This window comes from Camelus dromedarius, chromosome 10 (genome assembly GCF_036321535.1).
Source record: "Camelus dromedarius isolate mCamDro1 chromosome 10, mCamDro1.pat, whole genome shotgun sequence".
Classification (NCBI taxonomy): Eukaryota; Metazoa; Chordata; class Mammalia; order Artiodactyla; family Camelidae; genus Camelus; species Camelus dromedarius.
The window spans coordinates 78,766,756-78,787,651 of record NC_087445.1 but is presented as its reverse complement, the minus strand read 5'-3'; the positions used below and the strand labels follow the sequence as shown (position 1 = coordinate 78,787,651).

Here is a 20,896-nt window from a genome sequence, read left to right as displayed (position 1 = left end):
GTTACTGAGGACCTGGTTCAGTGGCCTCCGAGGCCTCTTCCTCCAGCTAATTTAACGCTTGCCAAAATTAACTGAACAAAAACTGATTTCCAATGTGCATTCTGGAGAAACCTCTAATTTTCTAGCAGCATGTGTACTTGAAAACCAGAGAGCCGGCAGGTATATGAGAGTAAACGGCTGTCTGACTCGTGAGAAGCCCACCTTCAAAGCAGGCTGTGCGCTACAAGCACATTAAGTGGCGCCTGAACCTTCTCCACACGGGGGAGAGAGTAACTTCACGGCTGACGTGCAAAAAGCTAGTATTTATAAGGTTGAAAACAATACTATTTTTACTATCAACAATTACATTTCAAAAGTAACACAATTTAGTGAGAAATTTCTAAACAGACCTAGAATGGTGGCTTGGAAAACAGGGGCCTGAGGGAGACCGTGCTGTTTCGGAGAGCGGCTCCCTCCTCTCGGGGCAGAGCTGAGATCAGAGAGCGGAGCCCCGAGGAAGGAAACGGGAAGGGACACGGGTCCAACAGCCCAGCCTGAGGGCAAAGCAGAGGTGGGATTCCACAGCAGTGACTTTTAACAGATGAACTTAGAAACACAAGACAGGTGCAGAGTGAGGGCCAGGCACTAACCAGGCCAGTGTGGGATCGGCCACACTCCAGCCAGGATGCACAGAGCCGGAGGGACCCTCTGCCGCGGAAAGGCCAGGCGCTGCCTGCAAACTGCACACACTTGGCCAGGCCTCTCCCTGATGCACAGGAGTGCCAGGCGTGGGCACCAAAAGCAAATGCGAGAGCCCAGCTTCGGGCCCACCCAGGGGACAGCCCAGGACAGTGGGGCCCACACGCCAGGCAGCCTCCGACCAAGCAGCGCCTAGGAGACCTGGACGGTCTGATGATCAAGAGCTCCCTGAGACTCAGGTGCGAGTGAGGGCCAGCAGGGTGGACCCACTACCAACTCTCCGTGTGCTCGTCTGAATCCGCCCCAGCAAACTAGGACCCTGATAGGAAAGTGACTGTCACCAGGAAGCCCAGGGGAGGCTGAGAGACATGCCGAGAGAGCTTTGAGCCACAGGGAGGAGGCAGGGGGAGGGCATCAACCGGGGGTCTCCACCCAGAGACGGGGAGCACAGGAGATGTGTCCAGCATGTGGACTTGATGCAGCTCCAGGCCAGACACACCACTGCCAACATTGCCAGTGCCGGACCCAGGCAGTCCCCCATGTTGGGCGCAGAGGCCCCTCTGGGCACGAGGGGTATGTGCGCAGGGCCCCGAGGGTGTGCACTTGTGTGCAGCCCACGGCAGGTCCTGGCTCGCAGGGGGCCACTACAGCAGGTGGCCCTCTGGCCCTATAGCCACCAGAAAACACACCTTTTTCTATGAGAAGATGTCTCAGGGGCTTATAGCCTACACAGCCTTTAAAAAGCAAAGCAGACGGGACAGACCCCAGACACAAGCAAACACATCAACACGTAAGGATGCGACATCAGCGACAGATCCGGGAGCAGGTGGAGGCGCCCAGTGGCTGAAGCAGCCCCGAGTGACTGTCCGTGGGGACAAGCTCTGGGCCCAGGACAGGAGTGACCCGCAGCAGGTGCTCCGAGGGCACAGCTGCCCCACAACGGTGAAGTCCTGCTGGGGTGTAACTTCACTTCATCATTTAAAGCCACGTGCGGTAGGGCCACAGTTCCCAGTGAGAACTCGGAATGAAGACGGAAGTGGATGGAAGAACGTCAACCCGGCTCCACACCACTGAGGCAGGAGCCGCTGCCTGCGAGGGCCCGCGGCTGCAGACACAGTGGCAGCCCTCCTGCTGCAGAGCCGAGCCTGGCCAGGGGGAGAGTGAGGGAAAGCCCACCCACAGAGCTGAGCCTCCGGCAAACACCACCCTTGGATTCAGGTCAAAACAGAGTAAATCCGTTTGGTGTCCCTCCTGCTGAGGTCCTGGGGGACGACAAGTTCACAAAAGCATGGCCCCCATGCTCAGGGAGCTTGCAGCCTGGGGCATCAAGTTCTAATCAGGCGGTCACAACTCCAGGCTACACAGAGTCGTAAAGAAAGCCCGCCCACCCGTGTAGACAGTGTCTTACTCTGCACGAGAAGCTGCAAAGCAGAGCACAGGGCTCCAGCGTCCTGTTCACAACCACGAGGCAGGGCGGGAACAGGCATCAGCGTCAGCGACTGGGCCCTGTGTCAGGCTTTAGCTCTTTGACTGGAACAGGCAAAGAATTCACATCACGGGGCAGCTAAAGCGAAGCTAACGGGACAGAGCGAGGCCACGCTATTTCAGGGGCTCACATGCCAGTAAACACACAGAACCTCGCACACGTGATCGTCACAGTAAAGCCTGGAGAGCTGCCCGGGGGTGGGGGTCAGGGGCGGGACACGGTGTTTCTGGGGAGCGAGCGGTACTGAGTCCTGACCCGAGCTCAGGATGGCCCCTTTGCAGCCATTTATTAACCAGAAGGTTTACGCTTTAAAGACTTTTCTGTATGTGCCCCGCCACCACACACACACATTTTAATGTAAGGGAGGGGAAGGTCAGGTCCTTTCAAAGGAGTGACAAGCTAACTCCTCAAGAGGAAGAAGGGAGTCAGAAGACAGGGGACCATCCCCACCTGGAAGCGAAGGAAGACAACTACGACCCAGCTTCCAAAGCCAGGAAACCACCTCCCACGACGGAGAGCAGCCTGGGTCGCGGCCCTGCCCGTCAGCACTAGGGACGGTGGGGCCAGCCCGCCCCCGCCCTGCCTCCTGCCTACCCTGGTCCTGCAACAATCCCTCGGGCACTGGCCGTCGCGGCCACCCTCAGCAGGAGTACGGCGACCTGCACACCCTCCGTGACTTCTCAGAACGGGGGCCGGCGCTCTCGGTGGTGGTCTCCCAAAGGCCGCCCCTCCGACACTGCCTCCAAGTCCACACCAGTGCCCCGCCGGCCAGCCCAGCCTCCCCTGCAGCGAGCTCGGCCACTCTCTCACGGTCACGGCCGAGATGGACACCTAAGTGACCAGAACCCCACCTGCTGGCTCTGGACCCCCTCATATTCTCTGTGGAACTCACGCCTGCAGCCCTGAGGGCCCCTCCACCGAAGCCCCCACTTGCCCAGCTCCCCCTCGGCCTCCAGGGTCCCTGTGCCCCCTGCACCCCTCCTCCCTCAGGCTCCAGCTGAGCAAGGAACGCAGTTCCTTAGGGTCACAGAGCAACATCCAGGGGCGAGAAAGCAAATAAAGAGAAAAAAAGTGAGATGAAGCAAAAGTCAACCCGAGAGGAAGAAACAGACAAGAGTGAAAAAGGTATGTTTCACAGGCTGAGAATCAAAACCACAAGGTAGGAAACTAGAAATAAGCGCCCCAAATCCCAGCAAGCACAGCTCAACCAGAGGTTCCCATGAAAGCACGAAGCCTGAGCTGCTTCAAGTTCGGTCACATGACGTTCGAAGAAACGCCCAAACAGGGCTTTGTGGTGGGACGAAGCTGAGGGACCCCACAAGTCAGAATCTGAACCAAGCTCGACCCCCGTGAAGCACACACGCGGTCTCCGCACAGCCAGGCGAGGACCAGAGGCTGAGGCCGCCGCTCTGGCTGACGGTGACCTGAGGCAGTGCCGTGACCGTGGATGGACAGGAGGCAGAGCAGATGGGCGCATGGATGGCCGGCACTGCGGGGACCCCATCACAGCGCCCTGGGGACAGCCATGTGCACAGTCCTCTCCTGATGCCAGGAAAGGCCACCAGCTGACGGTCCCAGTCAGGAACCCACCACCAGCCCTCAGTCCTTTCCTTTAAATACAAACAAACAGGTTCCACTTGTTTGCGGAAGATCTAAAATAAATAAGACCAAAACAAACGGGGCGGCACGAAGCTTCAAAACACCGTGACACCTTCGGAGAAGCAAGAAGAGAACCAGAGGCTACAGAAAAGGAACTGTCGGGGAGCAAGAAGAGACTCAGGATGTCAAAGCGTGGTGGTGCAGAGTATCACCCCAGGAGGAGCCGAGGGCCACACTGAGAGCACTGCCCAGAACGCGGAATCAGGACGGAGAGCCGGCCCGTGATGGGAAAGCCGGGCCCAGACGGTGGGTCCAGACAGGCCAACGTCCAAACCCAGGAGACCAGGCAGGAAGCCTGCAGGACAGAAACTTCAGATCAGTGGGCGTAAGGACTCCTGAAGGGTCTAGAGGTAAAGAACCAGACCTAAAATGCAGTCTCGGGACACGGTTAGGGAACGGACACCCCAGAGATACGAGGGGGCAGGAGGTGCAGGTGTGGCTCAGCTTGGGACGTGCCCCTGACCCCATGACAGTGCCCAGCGTTGACCAGCCAGCACGCAGAGCAGCATGGGGGGTGGTGACCGGGAGGGAGGCACCCTCAGCCTGGGCCAAGCCTCCTGCCCCAGCAGTCAGAAGGACACTAGACACAGAGAGTGAACCGGAACAACCAATGCTGAGCCAACGGCGGAAAACGGCGGGAGAAAAAGCCAGGGTTGCTGGCACCAGGCCGGTCCCCGCGGGAGTGACAGGAGGGCTGCTTCTCCCCAGAAGCCTCCCGCACCACCGATTCCCAGCTCTCAGACCCGCAGGCCGCGTAACTTCGTGTGGGGACTCCCGGGGCCGCGTCCGACCTGGATCAGCATGTGGCAGATGTCCACGTGGCCGGCCTCCGCCGCGGCGTGCAGGGGGGATCGCTTGTTCTGGTGCTCCATCTTGAAGTTGGGGTCAATGCCGTCGACTGTGAACAAACAGGGTTGTACCAATTACTCCGCGTGCAATCTCTGCTCTGGGGCCCCAGGAAGGCATGGCGGCCGGTGCAGACCCCCAGCCGGGCAGTGTGGACGCTGCCGCCCCAGGGGACCGTCACACGGCACCGCCGGTCCTGCGGGGGGAGACCGGAAGGCAGTGACCAGGTCTGGATGACACTGATGGGCAGGTCTGCTCGGAAGCCCCCCAACAACACAGGCTCTTCCCCGACTCCTGGTCTAACTCTGGGGCTCCTTGGGGCAGCCTCCCCCGTGTCCCCACCAGGCACCAGCCTGAGCCTCGGGTGGGGACACTGTAGGTCAGGCCCGAGGGAAGTGCAGCTCACGGAGCACAGCTCCCGAAGCGGTCACCCTGCCAAGAGGCACCCCGGAGCAGAGGCCACCCAGCACCACACGAAATCTGCAGGGAAATGACTCAAGTCGCCGTTCTGGCCAATGTAAAGGAAAACCTTTTTCCCCTCAGAGCAAACTGTTAACCTTCCTTCTTGATTCGCTGTCAAGCCAAGGCTTCTGAATTGCCTCTTCAAGCCCAAGGCCACGAGTTCAGAATCAAACCACCATCCCTTCTTCCGCACGGGACGCGGCTGGGGCCTGGCCAGCGCGCTCAGGTGAGGACCCATGACAGCAGGGACACACCACGGAGCCTGCAGAAGCCAACTCCACACTAATGTCACCGCAGCCCTCTCTGTCCCCAGAGCTGCCGCCTTCCCCAGGGGCACTCCTGCCTCCTGGAGCACCAGCACAGGGGACACTCCTGCCTCCACATCCCCAGCAGCACGACAGCCTGGCTCCCTGATTCTGCTTTCACTGAATCCGCACTTCCTCTTAACTTAATAATGACGTGCTCATCCTCAATTCAGAGGGGATGCTCCCACTACTGTGACCACTGACAGTAGCCAGTTGACCACCACTGGGTGGCCTTGCCACACCGACCACACCGGCCAGCCGGGCGGGACCCAGCGAAGGGCAGACGGCCACCTACCCAGCATGAGCAGCACCTTCTGCACCTCCCCCTGCCGTGCCGAGAAGTACAGCTGCTTCGGGTGGAAGCGGAGCTTCTTGGGTCTGCCGAGAGAGCACAGGACAGCGTGAGCGCAGGCCCCACCACGCTCACCGCACACGCTCGCCACGCACACACTCACCACCTGCACTCACCACACACATACCACTTACACTCACCGCACACACCTACACCGTACACACTGAGCTGCAGGCTGGGGAGGTGGGTGGTGCCCATGTGCCGAGTCCTCAGGGTCAAGGATGCCATGCCCACTAGGCCCGGGGCCTCTCACAGGGAAAAAAAACAATAATCAGCTGCCTCCTCCACCCACAGCACAAGCTTCCTGAGGCTTCTGCAAGCCACAGGGCACAGACCAACCGTTTCTTTGTGGCATGAGGTCCACAGAGCCCCAAGGAGGCGGGGACAGCATGTCACCCCCAGCTACGCCCACCCTCCTCCCAGTGCAGAGTCGGGGCCTGGTGAGGGGACATGGGGCCGGACAGTCACCAGAAGAGCAGGGCCAGAGCTTGAGAGACTTGGGAACAGGTCTCAACATCACAAATTCCCAGGAAGAGAGATCACACGCCGCCCAAGGAGGGCGATGGCAGCCCAGGCCGAGCCCTGACCGTGGCCGTGAGCAGAGGACCCCTGCAGGGCCGGGGGTCAGGGATGCCAGGCCCTGCTGTGGGCGGAGAGTGGGCTGCCTTATCTGGGAGCCGCAGGTAAGACCAGGACTGCTCAGTCCAACCCCTCATTTGCTCTGACACCCTGAGGTTGGGGCCACGGGAAACAGTGTCCGGGGAAACGTCCCCACTATGACTTCAAAGGGTCACTCTGCTCTTAACAAAACTGACAATACCTTGCAATAATTCTCTCAAATAATGTGAGAATACGTAAGCAGCCCTGCTGCACAACATTGATGGAAACTGACACACGCCTCAGTGACCTCCCGGGGCTGTCCAGCAACCCTGCTGTGGTGCAGGTGCCTAGGACAGGAGGGCCGGGCAAGTCCCTGACGCCATGGGGCAAGGACTGCCAGACACGTGGGAGGGTGGGAGCAGAGCCTGTGGGAGCGAGCGCCAAGCCGGCCTTACTTCTCCGAGTCCAGGGCGATGAGCGCGCTCTCCAGGGTCTCCTTCCCAGGGGCCGGCTTCCCCAGCCCGGCCGGCCCGGTAGGGTCGAGGCCCTCGGGCCCGGGGGGGCCGGTGCCGGGCAGCTTGTCGTCCTCTGAGAGCGGGGCTCCAGCAGTGCTTCGGGGAAGAGACAGAGGGATCCGAGTTCAGAGATGGGGAGACCCTCCCTCTTACATAAACCGACACGAATATGGAACAGTTGCCCCGATCCCCGACCCCACCCCCACCCCCGTGCAGCTCCTCCATTCAGTCCCTGGACGGAAGAGCCCGACTGAGGATCACATTCCCAGAGAAAAAGGACACGCAGAAGGGAGGGCGGCTTGTCCAGGGCTTTCCACCAAATGTTCGGATCTGCTCTAGTGAGTGAACTTCAGGACGAATCCACCAAGGCCACTGCCCTCCCCAACAGAAGGAAATCCCCTTGGAATTTTGACTCAAAGAGCATTAATTTACAGATTAACATGACTAGTATAGAATGCCACGACGGAACCGACCCCCTCCCAATATTCAATTTCTAATTTTGTCTACAAGTTGAGTCTCTGAAGTGACCGCCAGCGAAGTGTGACGGCCCCTTCACGTCAGTGAGACATCGAGGGTCCCCTCCATGCAGGCTGCAGGTCTTGCTGCTCGGGAAGGGCTCCCCAGCCCTGGCTTCTGGCCAGACGCCGTCGGGGAAGCCAGGCTCCAGACCCCTCCTCCTGCCTGACCATCTGTCTGGCTGTTTAACTCCACGAGTTCCTCAGCTATTTCTACAGAACCCTCTCAGGAAGAAAAGCTAAGTTTCCAACATAAACCCTTCTCCTTGAGACCGTGTCTTCCCTGTTCAGCCAGGGCCTGCCTTCAAGAAGTGACGCAGCAGGAGTGGACTCCAGCAGCGGACGCTGGTGTTTCACGTTGCACACGCACCCGTGGGCACAGATGTGCACAGACTCGAGTGCAGGCATCTGCACAGCTGCCTGTGGGCGTGCTGGGCTCTGACAGAAAACAGTGCCCCGTGTCGAGCAGGGCAGGGTAACACTGGCTTGGGAACAGGCAGACACTCCACAGAACCACGCTGAGGGCAGAAGAGACGGACGCACAGTGGCACTGAGTGAGTGAACCCCAGCGCCCCCGCAAAGCCAGCTGGGGGACTGGCTGGGAGCCGCCAGACAGGCCTCCCTGGAAGAACCCCCCGGAGGCCCCGCAGGACGCCGGACGCACCTGCCCGTAGTGGTGTCGGCCCTGCCCTCCAGTGCAGGGCTCCTCTCCTGCCCGGGGACCAGCATCGCGGTGGAGGTCGTGTCTGCCTTTGCGACGGTCACCTCTTTGGCCTTGGAGGTCTCCTCCCCACAGTGCGGACAGTAGCTGGCATTGTTCACTCGAGAGGCACAGTCTTTGTGGAAACGGTGAGAGACGCTGCTCTCAGGCTGACATTCCATGAAGTTACCCTGAAAGAGTGATGAGGAATCAGCTTTTGGAACTGGGGCAGAAAAGCGAGCAAAGCACGACTGAGCCGCCAGGAAGCAGCTCCCAGCCCCCGCCAGGAGAGGAGGGGACCAGGCCCCACATCTGCTGGCCTCCCCAGGCCCGGACCCAAAGAGGAGAAAGTCAAGCGGGAGAGGCCGCTCCGACCAGGGAGAAGCCGCCTACGAGACCAGGTCCAAAGAGGAACCCAAGGAGGGCGGGTCAGACGACAGGTTCGGAACCGAGCCCTAGGAGCAGGCGCTGTGACAAAGCCAGGGGATCACCGCCAGCCTCAGGCCATGGCTCTCCGGGCAGCACGCCTGCGAGAAAACCTCCAGACGGAAGAAGGGCAAGGGCAGCGGGCTCCTGCCGGGAGCGGCAGCTCCCAGACCCGAGAAGCAGGAGAGGACGCGGAGGACCGTAAGGGCACACGGGCGTCACGTCCCGGGAGGCCCTGGAGGAGCTCTCGGCCCAGAGCACAGAGCCCGCACGGAGCCCACAGTGCCGAGTGAGGGCTGGGTGGGCCGGGGGAAGGCACCGCGCACTGTGAACTGTCATTTGTGGATGAAGGACCAGAAGAAGAAAAGCCCAGGTGCCACGGAGGGGCCTGCCAGCGAGAGGCACTGTGCTCAGGCCCGGGAACGGGGCGGGGGGGGGGGGGTGCCGGGGGCTCGGGCTGCCAGGCCGCGTCTGCCCCTCGGTGCTGGGCCACTTACCGCTGTGCAGAAGTAGCCGCAGCCGGGGCAGCACTGGTGCTTCACCATCCGGCCACGGTGGTCCTCACACAGCACCAGGAGCGGCGCCTTGCTGGACGGGCGCATCAGCTCGTGCTTGACCACGCTGTTTGTGCACCTGCCCAGCTGCAATTGGACAAGACCGGTCAGCCCGGAGGAGGGCTTGGCCACCGAGCGTCCAGCAGCTGCCACACACAGCACGGGAGGGGCAGGCTGTCAGGAGCACGAAGAGGGACACGGATCCCCCCCCCCATCCACGGGAGAAGGACCACCAACGTGGCCAGGAGCTGCACCCGCACAGCATTAAGGAGCAGGTGGTCACTGGCCACGCCAGGAGAGTGTCCCGGGCAGGACACACGAAAGATAGCAGGACATGCCAGGGAACACAGCCAGGCCGGACGGAGAGAACCCCAGGCCAGAAGCAGGGATGCAGAGAACCCACGGGACCCCCAGGCAGTCGAGGTGGCCAAAGCAAGACGCCGGACCAAGGCCAGCGGTCAGCCACACAGACCTGGGACCCAGCCCAGCCACGCCGGCTACTGCCCAGGCGCCTTCTGGCAGCCCCCGCCAGCCCATCGGCCTTGTCCTCCAGTGAGGGGATCACGGGGCGCAGGGAAAAGCCAGGGGAGCGGGCAAGAGACACGACGCTGACGCCCGGAGAAACAGGCCCCGTGGCCACCCTGAAGCCGCACAGGAGGCTGTAAGGGAGACCTGGCGGGGAAAAGAAACGGGCTCTCAGCATCAGAAACAAGGCAGGAGACATGAGAGGCCCCACAGAGGTGCTGAAGATAGAGCTTCCCAAGTTCAGAGAACGGGAAGGAGGGAGAGCGCCGGCAGCTCCGCCTGAGACTTAAGACAAGGCAGAGAAGACGCAGCCAAGGACCGAGCCAACGTCTCTCCAGAGCTTCCGAGGTGACCCCCCAACCCGGCGCAGGCGAGGACGAGACCTCGGGCAGAAGACAACGTGGTCTCCGCATGCCAGGAAACCACACCGGGCCCCCGAGACTTGGGCGGAGGCATCTTCAGAGCATATCTCCCTCCCCTCAAGCTAACTGTCTTGAGGAGTGAACGGAGGAGAGGACTGTGTGGCCCCAGACCTGAGGGCCCACCAGCCGGGGACGGACCCTGCGACGGGTGCAAAGGGAACAACAGAACTGTGAGAACGAAAGGTTCTCAGGAAGGTAATGGCCCAGCAAACCACTGTTCCTGCAGACACCTCCATGCGGACGGAGGCCGGCTCAGGGGCCTGTCCCCCAGCAAGAAACCTCAGATGACACCTCGAGGAGAGGCCAGGAGATGAGAGGGGAAATGGGACTTCAGGATGCAGAGAAAAGCGCAGAGTCAGCTCGGGCGGGCTGGAGGGCCAGACGGAAATGTTGCATCAGGAACTCTTCGCGGTTGTCCGCGCAGGAGGGGCACCGACATGCATCCAACCAACCCGCCAGCCCTGCGGCAATGCCGGGCAGTCGGGAGGTCCTGCCCAATCAAGGCATAGGCGGCAGGAGGGAGTGGGGTGCGGGGGGAGAGTTGTCAGCACCAATGCCAAGGACACAGTGCAGCCACCAAGACACGTGTGCACGTAGCCCGGGGCCGGCCATCAGACCCACTGTGCCTGAAGGCATGGGGCACCCCGTTGGCAGAGCAGCACTGGCCGGGCCGCCGGGCCCCAGCTGTGCAGGCACACGACCGACCGGTGTGTCTGGAAGAGACAAAAGGACACGGGGCTGAGACGAGGAAGCCTAAGTGTTGGAAGATAAAACATATTTTTGGGAAAACAGCACCAGCTTAAGAATTTCCTGAAATCCCACGAAAAACAGACAGCACCTCAACGGCAAAACCAAACCCACAGACGCTGATGTCAAAACCAGAGGACCCAGAACACAAACGGGTGGAAGTGAGGCTGCGAGACGGGGTGGAAGGCTGGGAGACGGAGGCAGCACCTCGCGGACCCAAGGACAGGAGGGCAGCGAGGTGCCCAACAGTCCTCCCTGGGCCTGAGAAGGCCTGGGAGAGACCCCGCCCAGTCCTAGCACGTGCACGGGGCTGCCCAACAAAACCAACCCGCCAGGGCCCCTCTAGTGCAGGGCACGAGCACCAGGCAAAGCCGAACTGAACAGAACAGGCCGAACAAGAGAAGTGAAGAGAAAAGAAGATCAAGACCAGAGGTTCTCAAACCTCTCATTTCCACGTTCTTTACTCGGAAAAATTACTGAAGGTTCCAAAGAGCTTCTGTCCAAGGGGGTGCATCGATTAACATTTAACGTGTTAGAAATAAAAAAAAGAAAGTTTTAAAACATTACCAAATTTAACGACAACCTACAGAATGGGAGAAAATTTTTGCAAAAGATGAAACTGACAAAGGCTCGATCTCCAGAATATATAAGCAGCTCATACGACTTGATAAGAAAAAAACAAACAACCCAATTCAAAAATGGGCAGAAGACCTAAACAAGCAATTCTCCAAGGAAGACATACAAATGATCAGTAGACACATGAAAAAATGCTCCATATCACTAATTATCAGAGAAATGCAATCAAAACTACAATGAGGTACCACGTCACACCAGTCAGAATGGCCATCCTTCAAAAGTCCACAAATGACAAATGCTGGAGAGGCTGTGGAGAAAGGGGAACCCTCCTACACTGCTGGTGGGAATGCAGTTTGGTGCAGCCACTGTGGGAAACAGTGTGGAGATTCCTCAAAAGACTAGGAACAGACTTACCGTATGACCCAGGAATCCCATTCCTGGGCTTGTATCCAGAAGGAACCCTACTTCAGGATGATACCTGCACCCCAATGTTCATAGCAGCATTATTTACAATAGCCAAGACATGGAAACAGCCTAAATGTCCATCAACAGATGCCTGGATAAAGAAGAGGTGGTATATTTATACAATGGAATACTATTCAGCCATAAAAACCGACAACATAACGCCATTTGCGGCAACATGGATGTCCCTGGAGAATGTCATTCTAAGTGAAGTAAGCCAGAAAGAGAAAGAAAAATACCATATGAGATCGCTCATATGTGGAATCTAAAAAAAAGAAAACAAAAAACATAAATACAAAACAGAAACAGACTCATAGACGTAGAATACAAACTTGTGGTTGCCAAGGGGGAGAAGGGTGGGAAGGGACAGACTGGGAGTTCAAAATTTGTAGATATTGACAGGCATATGCAGAATAGATAAACAAGATTATACTGTGTAGCACAAGGAAATGTATACAAGACCTTGTGGTAGCTCACAGCTAAAAAAAAATGTGACAATGAATATATGTATGTTCATGTGTAACTGAAAAATTGTGCTCTACACTGGAATTTGACACAACATTGTAAAATGACTGTGACTCAATAAAAAAATGTTTAAAAAAGTTTCTTTAATTACCGAATTTAAAAATAGCAATAAACTTGTTACATGAAGACTACGTTTTAATAAAAAATTTTTAGAAATTTCAATGAGAAGCGTGTCACTGTTTTACACTGAGCATAAAACTCTGTAGTAACACCTGGCTTAACCAGCAGCGGGGCCTCATGTCTGCTTCTGCGCCCTGAGCAGGCACCCGTGGGCATTCTGCCTCGACACCACAGCAAAACTCTACAAGGGGAGTTTCTTAAAAAACTTGCTGCAATGTACGAACCTCAATCCTCCACAAGCTTCAGGACCCCAACCTAACCCGCCCGTGTGTCCTGCCCGAGGATGATTCTGTAACACTAGGCCTCGCAGACGTGCAAACCCCACGCTGCACTTGTGAGACAGCAGAAGAGGCACTTGCTTTTCAGTCTTGTCATAAAAACCGCTTTGACCTCACACACCCTAGGGAAGAGTCCGATGGAGCTGAAGCTTTAATAACGATCACGATGATGACACCAAGACTACAGTCCGTCAAATAGCTTTAAACACACGAGTTCACAATGGCGTTTTAAAGGAAAGAACTGGTCAACCTCAGAAGATGACAGAGAACAAACCCATCACTTGAGAGACTAGGAAACGAGAAAGACTCAAACACCTGTGCCACCTCCCTCGAGACACCCCGCGCGCAACGGAGCAGCAGAGGGACGACAAGTCTGCAAAACCACCCAGCTGTGAGTGAACAGTGAGCGGCACGCCACCACCACCTTGGAACTGCTGGTGAATGAACGCCCGCAGCACTGAGGCCAACAGCTGCTCCCATCAGGAAGACAGCAAGCCAGGCCCTCAGCTGGGCCTGGGCCAGGCCGCTCACAGCCGCAGACGCGCGAGGGGCACGTGGGCTGGAGGCACCAGGGCACGGGGGCCACCGCCTCAGACGGCAGGTCAGACGGCCCAGCTGCTCCACAGATAAACGGGGGAGAAGGGGCAGGAGGGAGGGCAAATGTAAATTAAAAGGCAAGTGGGCAACGGCGTCTGGGGCACACGCACGGGCGGTGATGCCGCCCAGAAAACATGGGGACGTGACCACCACGGGGCGGGGGCGGGGGCGGCTGTTTGGGGCTGAGTCCATTTCTCGCCCTCGGTGGTGGCTCCCAGGGTGCCCATCCCAGAGACTCATCAGGCCACACGTGTGTTTTGTTTTCTGGATCCAGGTTTCATTTTATGACCAAAAATCTCACGTACAAACACTGAATACAAAAAAGAGCTCGAGTCCCTAGGACGAGCGCAGGGAGGGCGGGGGAGCAAAGCCAAGCCCGCGGCAAGTCGCTAAGACATAAAAGCATCGCTCTGGAAAGTGAAAGAGAGCCCCCAGAGTCGCTGTGCAGTCCACGCACCCAGGCTGACGCACATCTCAGGGTACCAAGCGGCCCAGCGGGTGAGCAAAGCTCTCCCGACCCAGAGAATTCCAGGGCCAGTGCACTTCTAATGAGACGGTGGACTCAGGCAACGGGGACCGAGGCAGGGACACGGCAGGGAAGGAGCCGTAAGCAAGGGATCGGCGGCAGCCATGGACGACCTGACCCACTCGGCACGGTGACCTCACAGCACCTACCCCAAGCGTTCTTGCCAAAATTAGGTCAGAATGAGATTAAAATCTTAGAGCCTGGATGTGCTCTGGTCTCCAGCCCTCACTTTCGGGAGCTAAGGGGAAGGACTGAGCTCAAACAGAAGTGACCAGCTGAGCCCAGGCCTGCAGCAGGGGTCAGTGGGGCACTCCGATTACAGAAGGTGGAAGACGGATTCCAGGACGGATCCCACCTACCTGGATTCAACCAGAGGAAAGAACCGTACATGGCATTTTTCAGAGACACTTGACTTTGAAGTAGGCATTGTGTAATAACAGAATTACTGCTATTTTTGTTACACAAGACGATGCTCTCCTCCTTCTTGAGAGCTGCGCACCGAGATAGTCAGTGGTAAAATCGGGTTTGCTCAAAACACTAGGTCAAAACCCTGAGAGCAGGAGGGAGGGGCGGACCCACATGCTGGTGACTCGGATCTGAGGAGCAGGTTCAGAAGGTCGGCCACCACTTTTCCATCATGGAAAGTTCTTCTCAAGGAGGGAAGGGGTCTGAGGAGTGGCATGGGGGGGCGGCGGCAGCAGAACACAACGCACCCTGCCCATATGCCAGCTGGCCGCCACGTGGAGACAGCTCTGCAAACGTCCCCCAGACCAGGCACGGGGCTCTGATTCCCTCACCGGGGGCACTGGCCGAGCTCAGTGCGGACACAAACCCACTTACTTCGTGGTCCACGCTCTCGGTGGCCATGCACTGGTTGTTGGCCAGAGTGGTGATCTCTCGGCTTTTCGGGGTTTCCATCCGGCAGCTGCAGAGGGGCAACTCCTGGAGGCCGTCCGTCTCCCCCACGTCGGGACCGTTGGCCAGCCCTGCAGTCACACAGACGTGGTGAGTGTGGCCCTGGCGGGTCCCCGTGTCCCCGCCGCACGCAGCCCGCATGTCTGCAGAAGCAGCCCTGCTGCTCCCAAGCTGCTGCTCCCAACAGAAGAGCACTGATTTCCTCACTCGGTTCCAGAAAATCACAGCAGCACAACAAACGCGATTGGACCTGCAAGGATCTGAAGTCAGTTTTCACGTTTGTTTTTTCCCTTCCTTTTTGAATTTCTGTTTTTGCGGGGAGAGGTGAGCAGGTTTAGTTAGTTACTTGGTTTTTCGGCGGAGGCACTGGGAATTGAACCCAGGACCTCGTGCATGCTAACCACGTGCTGTCTCCCCAACGTGGGAGGATCTGGAAGCAGCTTGTTTATTCAGTTATTCCTGCCGTTTTCACCCGCAGCAACAGTGCACAGAGCCTGCGGTCAGGCCGAAGGCGGGAAGTCGGGGAAGCCACCAGGAGAGCCTGTTACCAGCCCCCCCGTCCTACGGATGAGGGTGGAGCAACGGGGGGGGGGGGGGCCCAGGTCTGCTCCTCTAAGCCCACCAGGGCACCCCACCCAGGCAGCGGGGGCGCGCAGGCTGGCTGCCAGGGAGACCGCTCAACCCAGCCAGAAGCTTCCAAAGGAAGTCACATTTCAGGTGAGTGTGAGGTGGCTGGCGTCCCGCTGGGCACCCCACCCCCCCGCAAAGAGCGGTGGACTCCGCCTCCCGGCCCACAGCACAGAGGCTGGCTCACAGGACAGGCCCTGGCTGCTGCCCCTCCCCCTGCTTGGGAGCCAAGGCTGGTCCCTGCCAAGACACACTCAGGACACAGGGTCAGTCACACCCTGAGGGCTGGAGCTCGCGTGATCAGGAGGGAACAAAGCAGGAGGGTGACCCCACACCCCAAGGGGCCCAGGCCCTTCCTTCGTGGTGGGAGGAGGCCTCTCCAAGAGCAAATGGGGAAGCCAGGTCAGCCAAGAGTCAGCCAGGGGGTGCCTGCGGTGACCCCGAACACAGGACACAGATCGCGAGGGGCTGAGCAGCGAGGCCATGGGGAGGACGCGGGCCTGTATCTGCAGTGCGAGCCCCCAGGCATCCCACGAATGTGAGAGGGATTCGAGGGGCCAGCACCTCAACCTCAACCAAGGGACCTGACGTCAGTCAACCAGACGCACCCACATGGCCATTCCACCAGGAGAACAAACGTGGGGTCGACACTGCACACTGAGCTCCCCCTCCCACCTCGATGTGGCTTTCGCCAGCTTGGCTTCCTTTTACCGGAAACGAACTTAGGTGTTTCCAGGCCAAGGCTAAACCCAAGTAACCAACAGGGCAGTGGGAGACCCCACTGTGAGCTGCCATCTCACCTCTGACCCTTGGGCACAGTGCAGGGCTTGGGGTACGTGGTAAATGGACACAACTTCCTGTGACAAATCTCAGAGCAGGTGTAGCAACACTGATCACAGGAGTCGCTTCATGTGGACGAGAGCACAAGGCGAGCAGGGGGCTCCTGGTCCGTCCTCAGTGAGGAGACGAGTGGCCGTGCCCCCAAGCCCGGACGCGCCCCCGGATCCCCTCGTGAGCTGAGCCTGTGATGCCCTGCACTGAGCAGGGCAGGGCTCCCCCAGTGCCCAGACCCTAAGAGCGGGCGCTGTCCTTTAAAGACCAACTGGTTGACCTGCAGATACTAACCACTACGTATAAAATAAACGAGTCTCCTCTGTAGAGAACAGAGAACCGTTCAGCATCTCGTAGTAACCTACAGCGAAAAGAATTCCAAAGCAGATACACGTGTACACACGTGTATCTGAAACACTAGGCTGTAACCAGAAGTTGACACAACACTGTACACTGACTATAATTCATTTGGAAAAAAAACAGAATGACTGGTTATATTCCACAGAAGCAAAGTCCACGCTGAATGTAAATAACAAGGATTTTATATTTTCCCCATATTACATTTCAAATAGGTTTTTCCAAAGAGTCAAACAGTCTTTAATTACTTTTTGCTGACAAAGGGTTTGCAGCGGTGGGGAGAAAGTGGGTGGCGGGGAGGGCAGCTCCACCTGCTCCTGCAGCCCTGGGCCCAGCTGGAGTGCAGACCTCACCATCGCAGAACGTACCTGAGCCCATTGGAGCCACATCTCACCAACCACAACCGGAGTCAGAGGTCACAGAAAAGCCCTGTCACTCACAATGACGCCAGCCAGCATTTGGTGAAGCGCAGCCCGGGCAGGAGTCCACCGTGTCATTAGGACACGATGTAAAAGCACGTCTGACTCTCAGGGACAACCTGACCGAGGGGGACGCCCACTGCCCCATCCCTGGAGGCTCCGGACTGGCCCACGCAGTGACACGGCACACCCGCCTGCGTCCTGGTACCTGACCCGCACGCTCCACGCCCTGCCCGGCCTCCACACCAACACGGCAGGCACCTCCAAGCCCAGAGCAGGGAGGCGCCGGCCCCGGAGCTCACCTTCTGCTTCTGCGGGCAGCGTCCCCTTGACACGGAGATCCAAGGAGTCCAGTGACACCTCCATGTATCCCAAGCTGTCTCCCGGTGCCGTCGGCTCCGCGCTCCCCGAAGACGACGCGTAGGCTTCAGCACCTGCATTCCAAAGGCACACACGTAGCGGGCCAGGCACCAGCCGCGCCACGGGCTGCGCCGCCACGGGGCTGCACAGTAGTCTACGCAGACAACAGGCTCAGACACCACCCCATCCTGGCCCCTTCGCCCCTGCCTCTTCTCGCAGGTGGTCCCCTCCGCACAGAGCACTCGTAGGAAGGGGCTGTGCCAAGAAAGGCAAGGCCTGCCTTGGGAAACACCTTTGTCTGCAACTAGACCGACCAGGTAAGAGCTGACCAAATACTGCAGGACACGAATAAAAATGTCGTAAGTGTATGTTCCATGAATACGACTTAAAATAGAACAGAAAAATCTGAAACACAGGTTTGAAAGACCAGCTGAAGCGCAGGAGATGCAGAGGCTGCAGACGCATGGGGCTGCTGGGAAAGGGGCCAGCCTCGCAGACCCCTGGGTGTCAGGATGATGGGGGAAGACGCGGGGCCACAGGAGCATCCACCTGTCAGACAGGCAGTTTCAAAGCATGTGGCTCACCAGAGGGTGACACCAGGTGAACCTGCCCCAGAGTGCGCAAGCGAGGAGCTGGCTGAGGGGCGGCCCGCCCACATGTCCCAGCAGGTGTACCCGTATCGGCTACTCTAAGGGCATTTCACTGAGGAAGCCTGCAAAATGCGCATTTACACAGGACGAGGTTACCACCAGCAAAGGACCAGTGCCCGAATCTCCCAGCCGAGCCTCCAAACACTAGTCACTGATGCTGTGTCAGTGATCGGGACTGAGGGAGCCTAACATCGAGAGGAGCGGTGTCCGAAGATGCTGAACTCATGCCACGTTCTGCACCCAGGCCTCAGATAGGAGAAGCCGCCCAGCAGTAAGAAACTGTCACCACCGCTGCGAAGAACGTGAGTAGCCTTCTGCAACTCTAGACACTTGACGGAAGGAAAACAAATTCAAACTATATGAACAGTACTTAGGCATGGGCTTTATACATCATACCCAAGATGGCAAAGATGAAGCCTTCACCCCAAAACTACTCTGAGTCTTAGATCTACAGACGCTTTTGTGAGCCACCAGCAGGAACCACATCAGGCACTCTGATCATGGTTGACAAGCCGTGGTACCGAGGAAAGGAGACGAGGTTCAGAGGAGGCACGTGTGCGCCTGGTGAGTCAGAAAGCCCCACCAGCCACCTAATGCAGCCTGAAACCGCCTGCCACACACAGGCCTCCCGCAGCCTCTGCCTCCCCGAGGCCAGCTCTGCCTCCCCAGCAGCCACTCAGCAGACCTACTTCCCAATCGGGGAGTCCAGAAGACACTGAAGTAACTGAGGAGAAGAGAACGAAGCCCCGCAGCTGGGCGGTGCCGGTGCAGGCATCGACCAACCAACCAGGTCGACTAGAGTCCAGAAACAGCCACGCGGTGACCGTCAGCAGAGGTTCAAAGAGTGAAATGGAGAAAAAGAAAAGTTAACGTAACCACTGGTGCTGGAACAACTAGACGTCCACAGGTAAAAAAGTGAGCAACCTCACACCACACACACACACACACACACCCACCACAGATCAGAGCCCCACATGTAAAGGCTGAAACTATAAAACTTCAAGAAAAAAACATGGGACAAAATCTCTCTGACCTGGGCTATTTAAGTCAAAGATTTCTGAGATGAAAAGCATGAGTTTTAAAGATAATCTATAAATTAGACTTCAGCAAATACTTTTTAAAACTTTTACACCAGGCACATACTTGCAAAACATGTATCTGACAAAAGACTTGTATGCAGAATATTGAAAGAATTCTTGCAACTCGATGAGAAAACAAACACTCTGGTTTTAAAATGAACAAAATATATGAACATATCACAAAAGATAGATGCAAAAACGCTAAGGTGTGTAGCCTTGTTGTTCATTAGGTAAATACAAAGTGAAACTGCAGTGAGACACCACCCCACACCCACCAGCAGCACTGAGACTAGACCGGCCAATGGCACGTGTCGTGAGGACGCAGCAGCTCCGGGGCGCTCACCCGCTGCTGCAGTAATGCAAGAGGGCAGTTTGGCGGCTCCCCTAAAACGTGAGACACGCCATGTGGCTCAGCCCCGCCCTCCTAAACATCCACCCGAGACACAGGAAAGCACGTGCTCAACCAGGACTTGCACACAAACGTTCCCAGAGTTCACCTGTGAAACGCTGGAAAGAGCCGAACTGTCCCATGGCGAGGGACAGAGCCTGGCCAGTGCACCCTGGACTCCTCCCCCAACTGCACCAACAACGCCCCTCAGCAACACTCAGAGGGCCTAGGAGAAGGGCACCCCCGGGAAGACCCATCTGTAAATGGTCTACACAGACCGAGCCGTCTGCGGGGGCAGCAGGGAGCAGAGGGTCCAGGGCCAGGCGGGGCAGGCGGGAGCAGGCCACTACAGGCAGGGGCACAGGACCCTCACAACAGGGTGCGGTCCTCCTGTCACCACACGTGCACGTCACGCTGCCCCAGGCCTTCCACAGGTAGGCTGCAAGCCAGGCCCACCAGGGCCCTCCCTGTGTCAGCCCCTCCAGCAAACTCCCTCCAGAACAAGGGAGCCTGCCCACGGGGCTAAGAGCCACCAAGGACCCCGCCCTGCCCACAGACATCACATGCAGCGGCAGTGACCATACAGCGTCCACGCAAGTCGCAGATGCCAGGCGCACAGGGAGGGGAGGGCAGGAAGGTGGGGAACACTCGGCAAGGAAGCCAGCGTCGCAAGAAGGGGCCTGGAAGGAAGCCACTTCAGGATCAGCATGTCTCTGATAAAGGCGGTTCAGACACTTTGGATTCTTTTTTTAAATGGTGGGCCTTCCGTTCCAACTGCACCCGATGCAGAACCCTGGCCCCCGGCCCCGGCCGCTTCCGCTCACCTAGCACTGGGCAGGGCTTCTTTCTGCTCCGCCGCCGCCTCTTCCTGGCCGGCTTGATCCAGGGGCTGTCAGGCTTCCCTTTCCTCTTGAGAAACTTCTTCTTGATGCTGGATTCAGAACTCTGAGAACCCAGGGCAGGAAGAAAAAAGCAAAAAGCTACAAGTGCTGTTTTTCGCTGTGTCTTGATTCTTCAACTAGGAGATTAACTTCACTTTCAGGCAATTTCTAGGTCGCATTCTTAGAGACGCTCCTACCTTTTCCTAAACACCACTCTAACCTCAGTTACTTGCCAGTGGGGTAAAAAAGCCAAGGGACTTAAAATGGAATTATAAATCTTACTTGAGTTGAGTTTGGCACAAGAAAGAATAAATGAGAAAGTTCTACCCAGGAATGAAGTAAATAAACTCAGTAAGAGAATCCACTTTTAACCACACGTGTCCACTGCTGCTGCTCACAAGGAGAGGTACAGCAGACGCCTGAACCCGCTTCAGAACCCACGTTGAAGCTACAGCTGCTACGCGGAGAGCAACGGGAGGGGTGTGTCACTTTATAGCATCTCTAGGTTCTGGA

General features: G+C 57.6%; 1 protein-coding gene across 14 annotated transcripts in view; it reads right to left on the bottom strand.

Moving 5' to 3' along the window:
- Positions 1–20,896, bottom strand: part of EHMT1 (euchromatic histone lysine methyltransferase 1) — a gene marked incomplete at its 3' end in the record, with an annotated part of 95,625 nt that overhangs the window by 6,513 nt on the left and 68,216 nt on the right. For 13 of the 14 annotated variants that reach the window (XM_064490839.1, XM_064490841.1, XM_064490847.1 and 10 more), the window contains 8 exon segments: positions 4,615–4,721; positions 5,732–5,814; positions 6,844–6,999; positions 8,083–8,309; positions 9,042–9,185; positions 14,717–14,862; positions 17,328–17,459; positions 20,327–20,447. In XM_064490839.1, coding sequence (XP_064346909.1) covers positions 4,615–4,721; positions 5,732–5,814; positions 6,844–6,999; positions 8,083–8,309; positions 9,042–9,185; positions 14,717–14,862; positions 17,328–17,459; positions 20,327–20,447 — 1,116 coding nt within the window. 14 annotated transcript variants of the gene reach the window in all.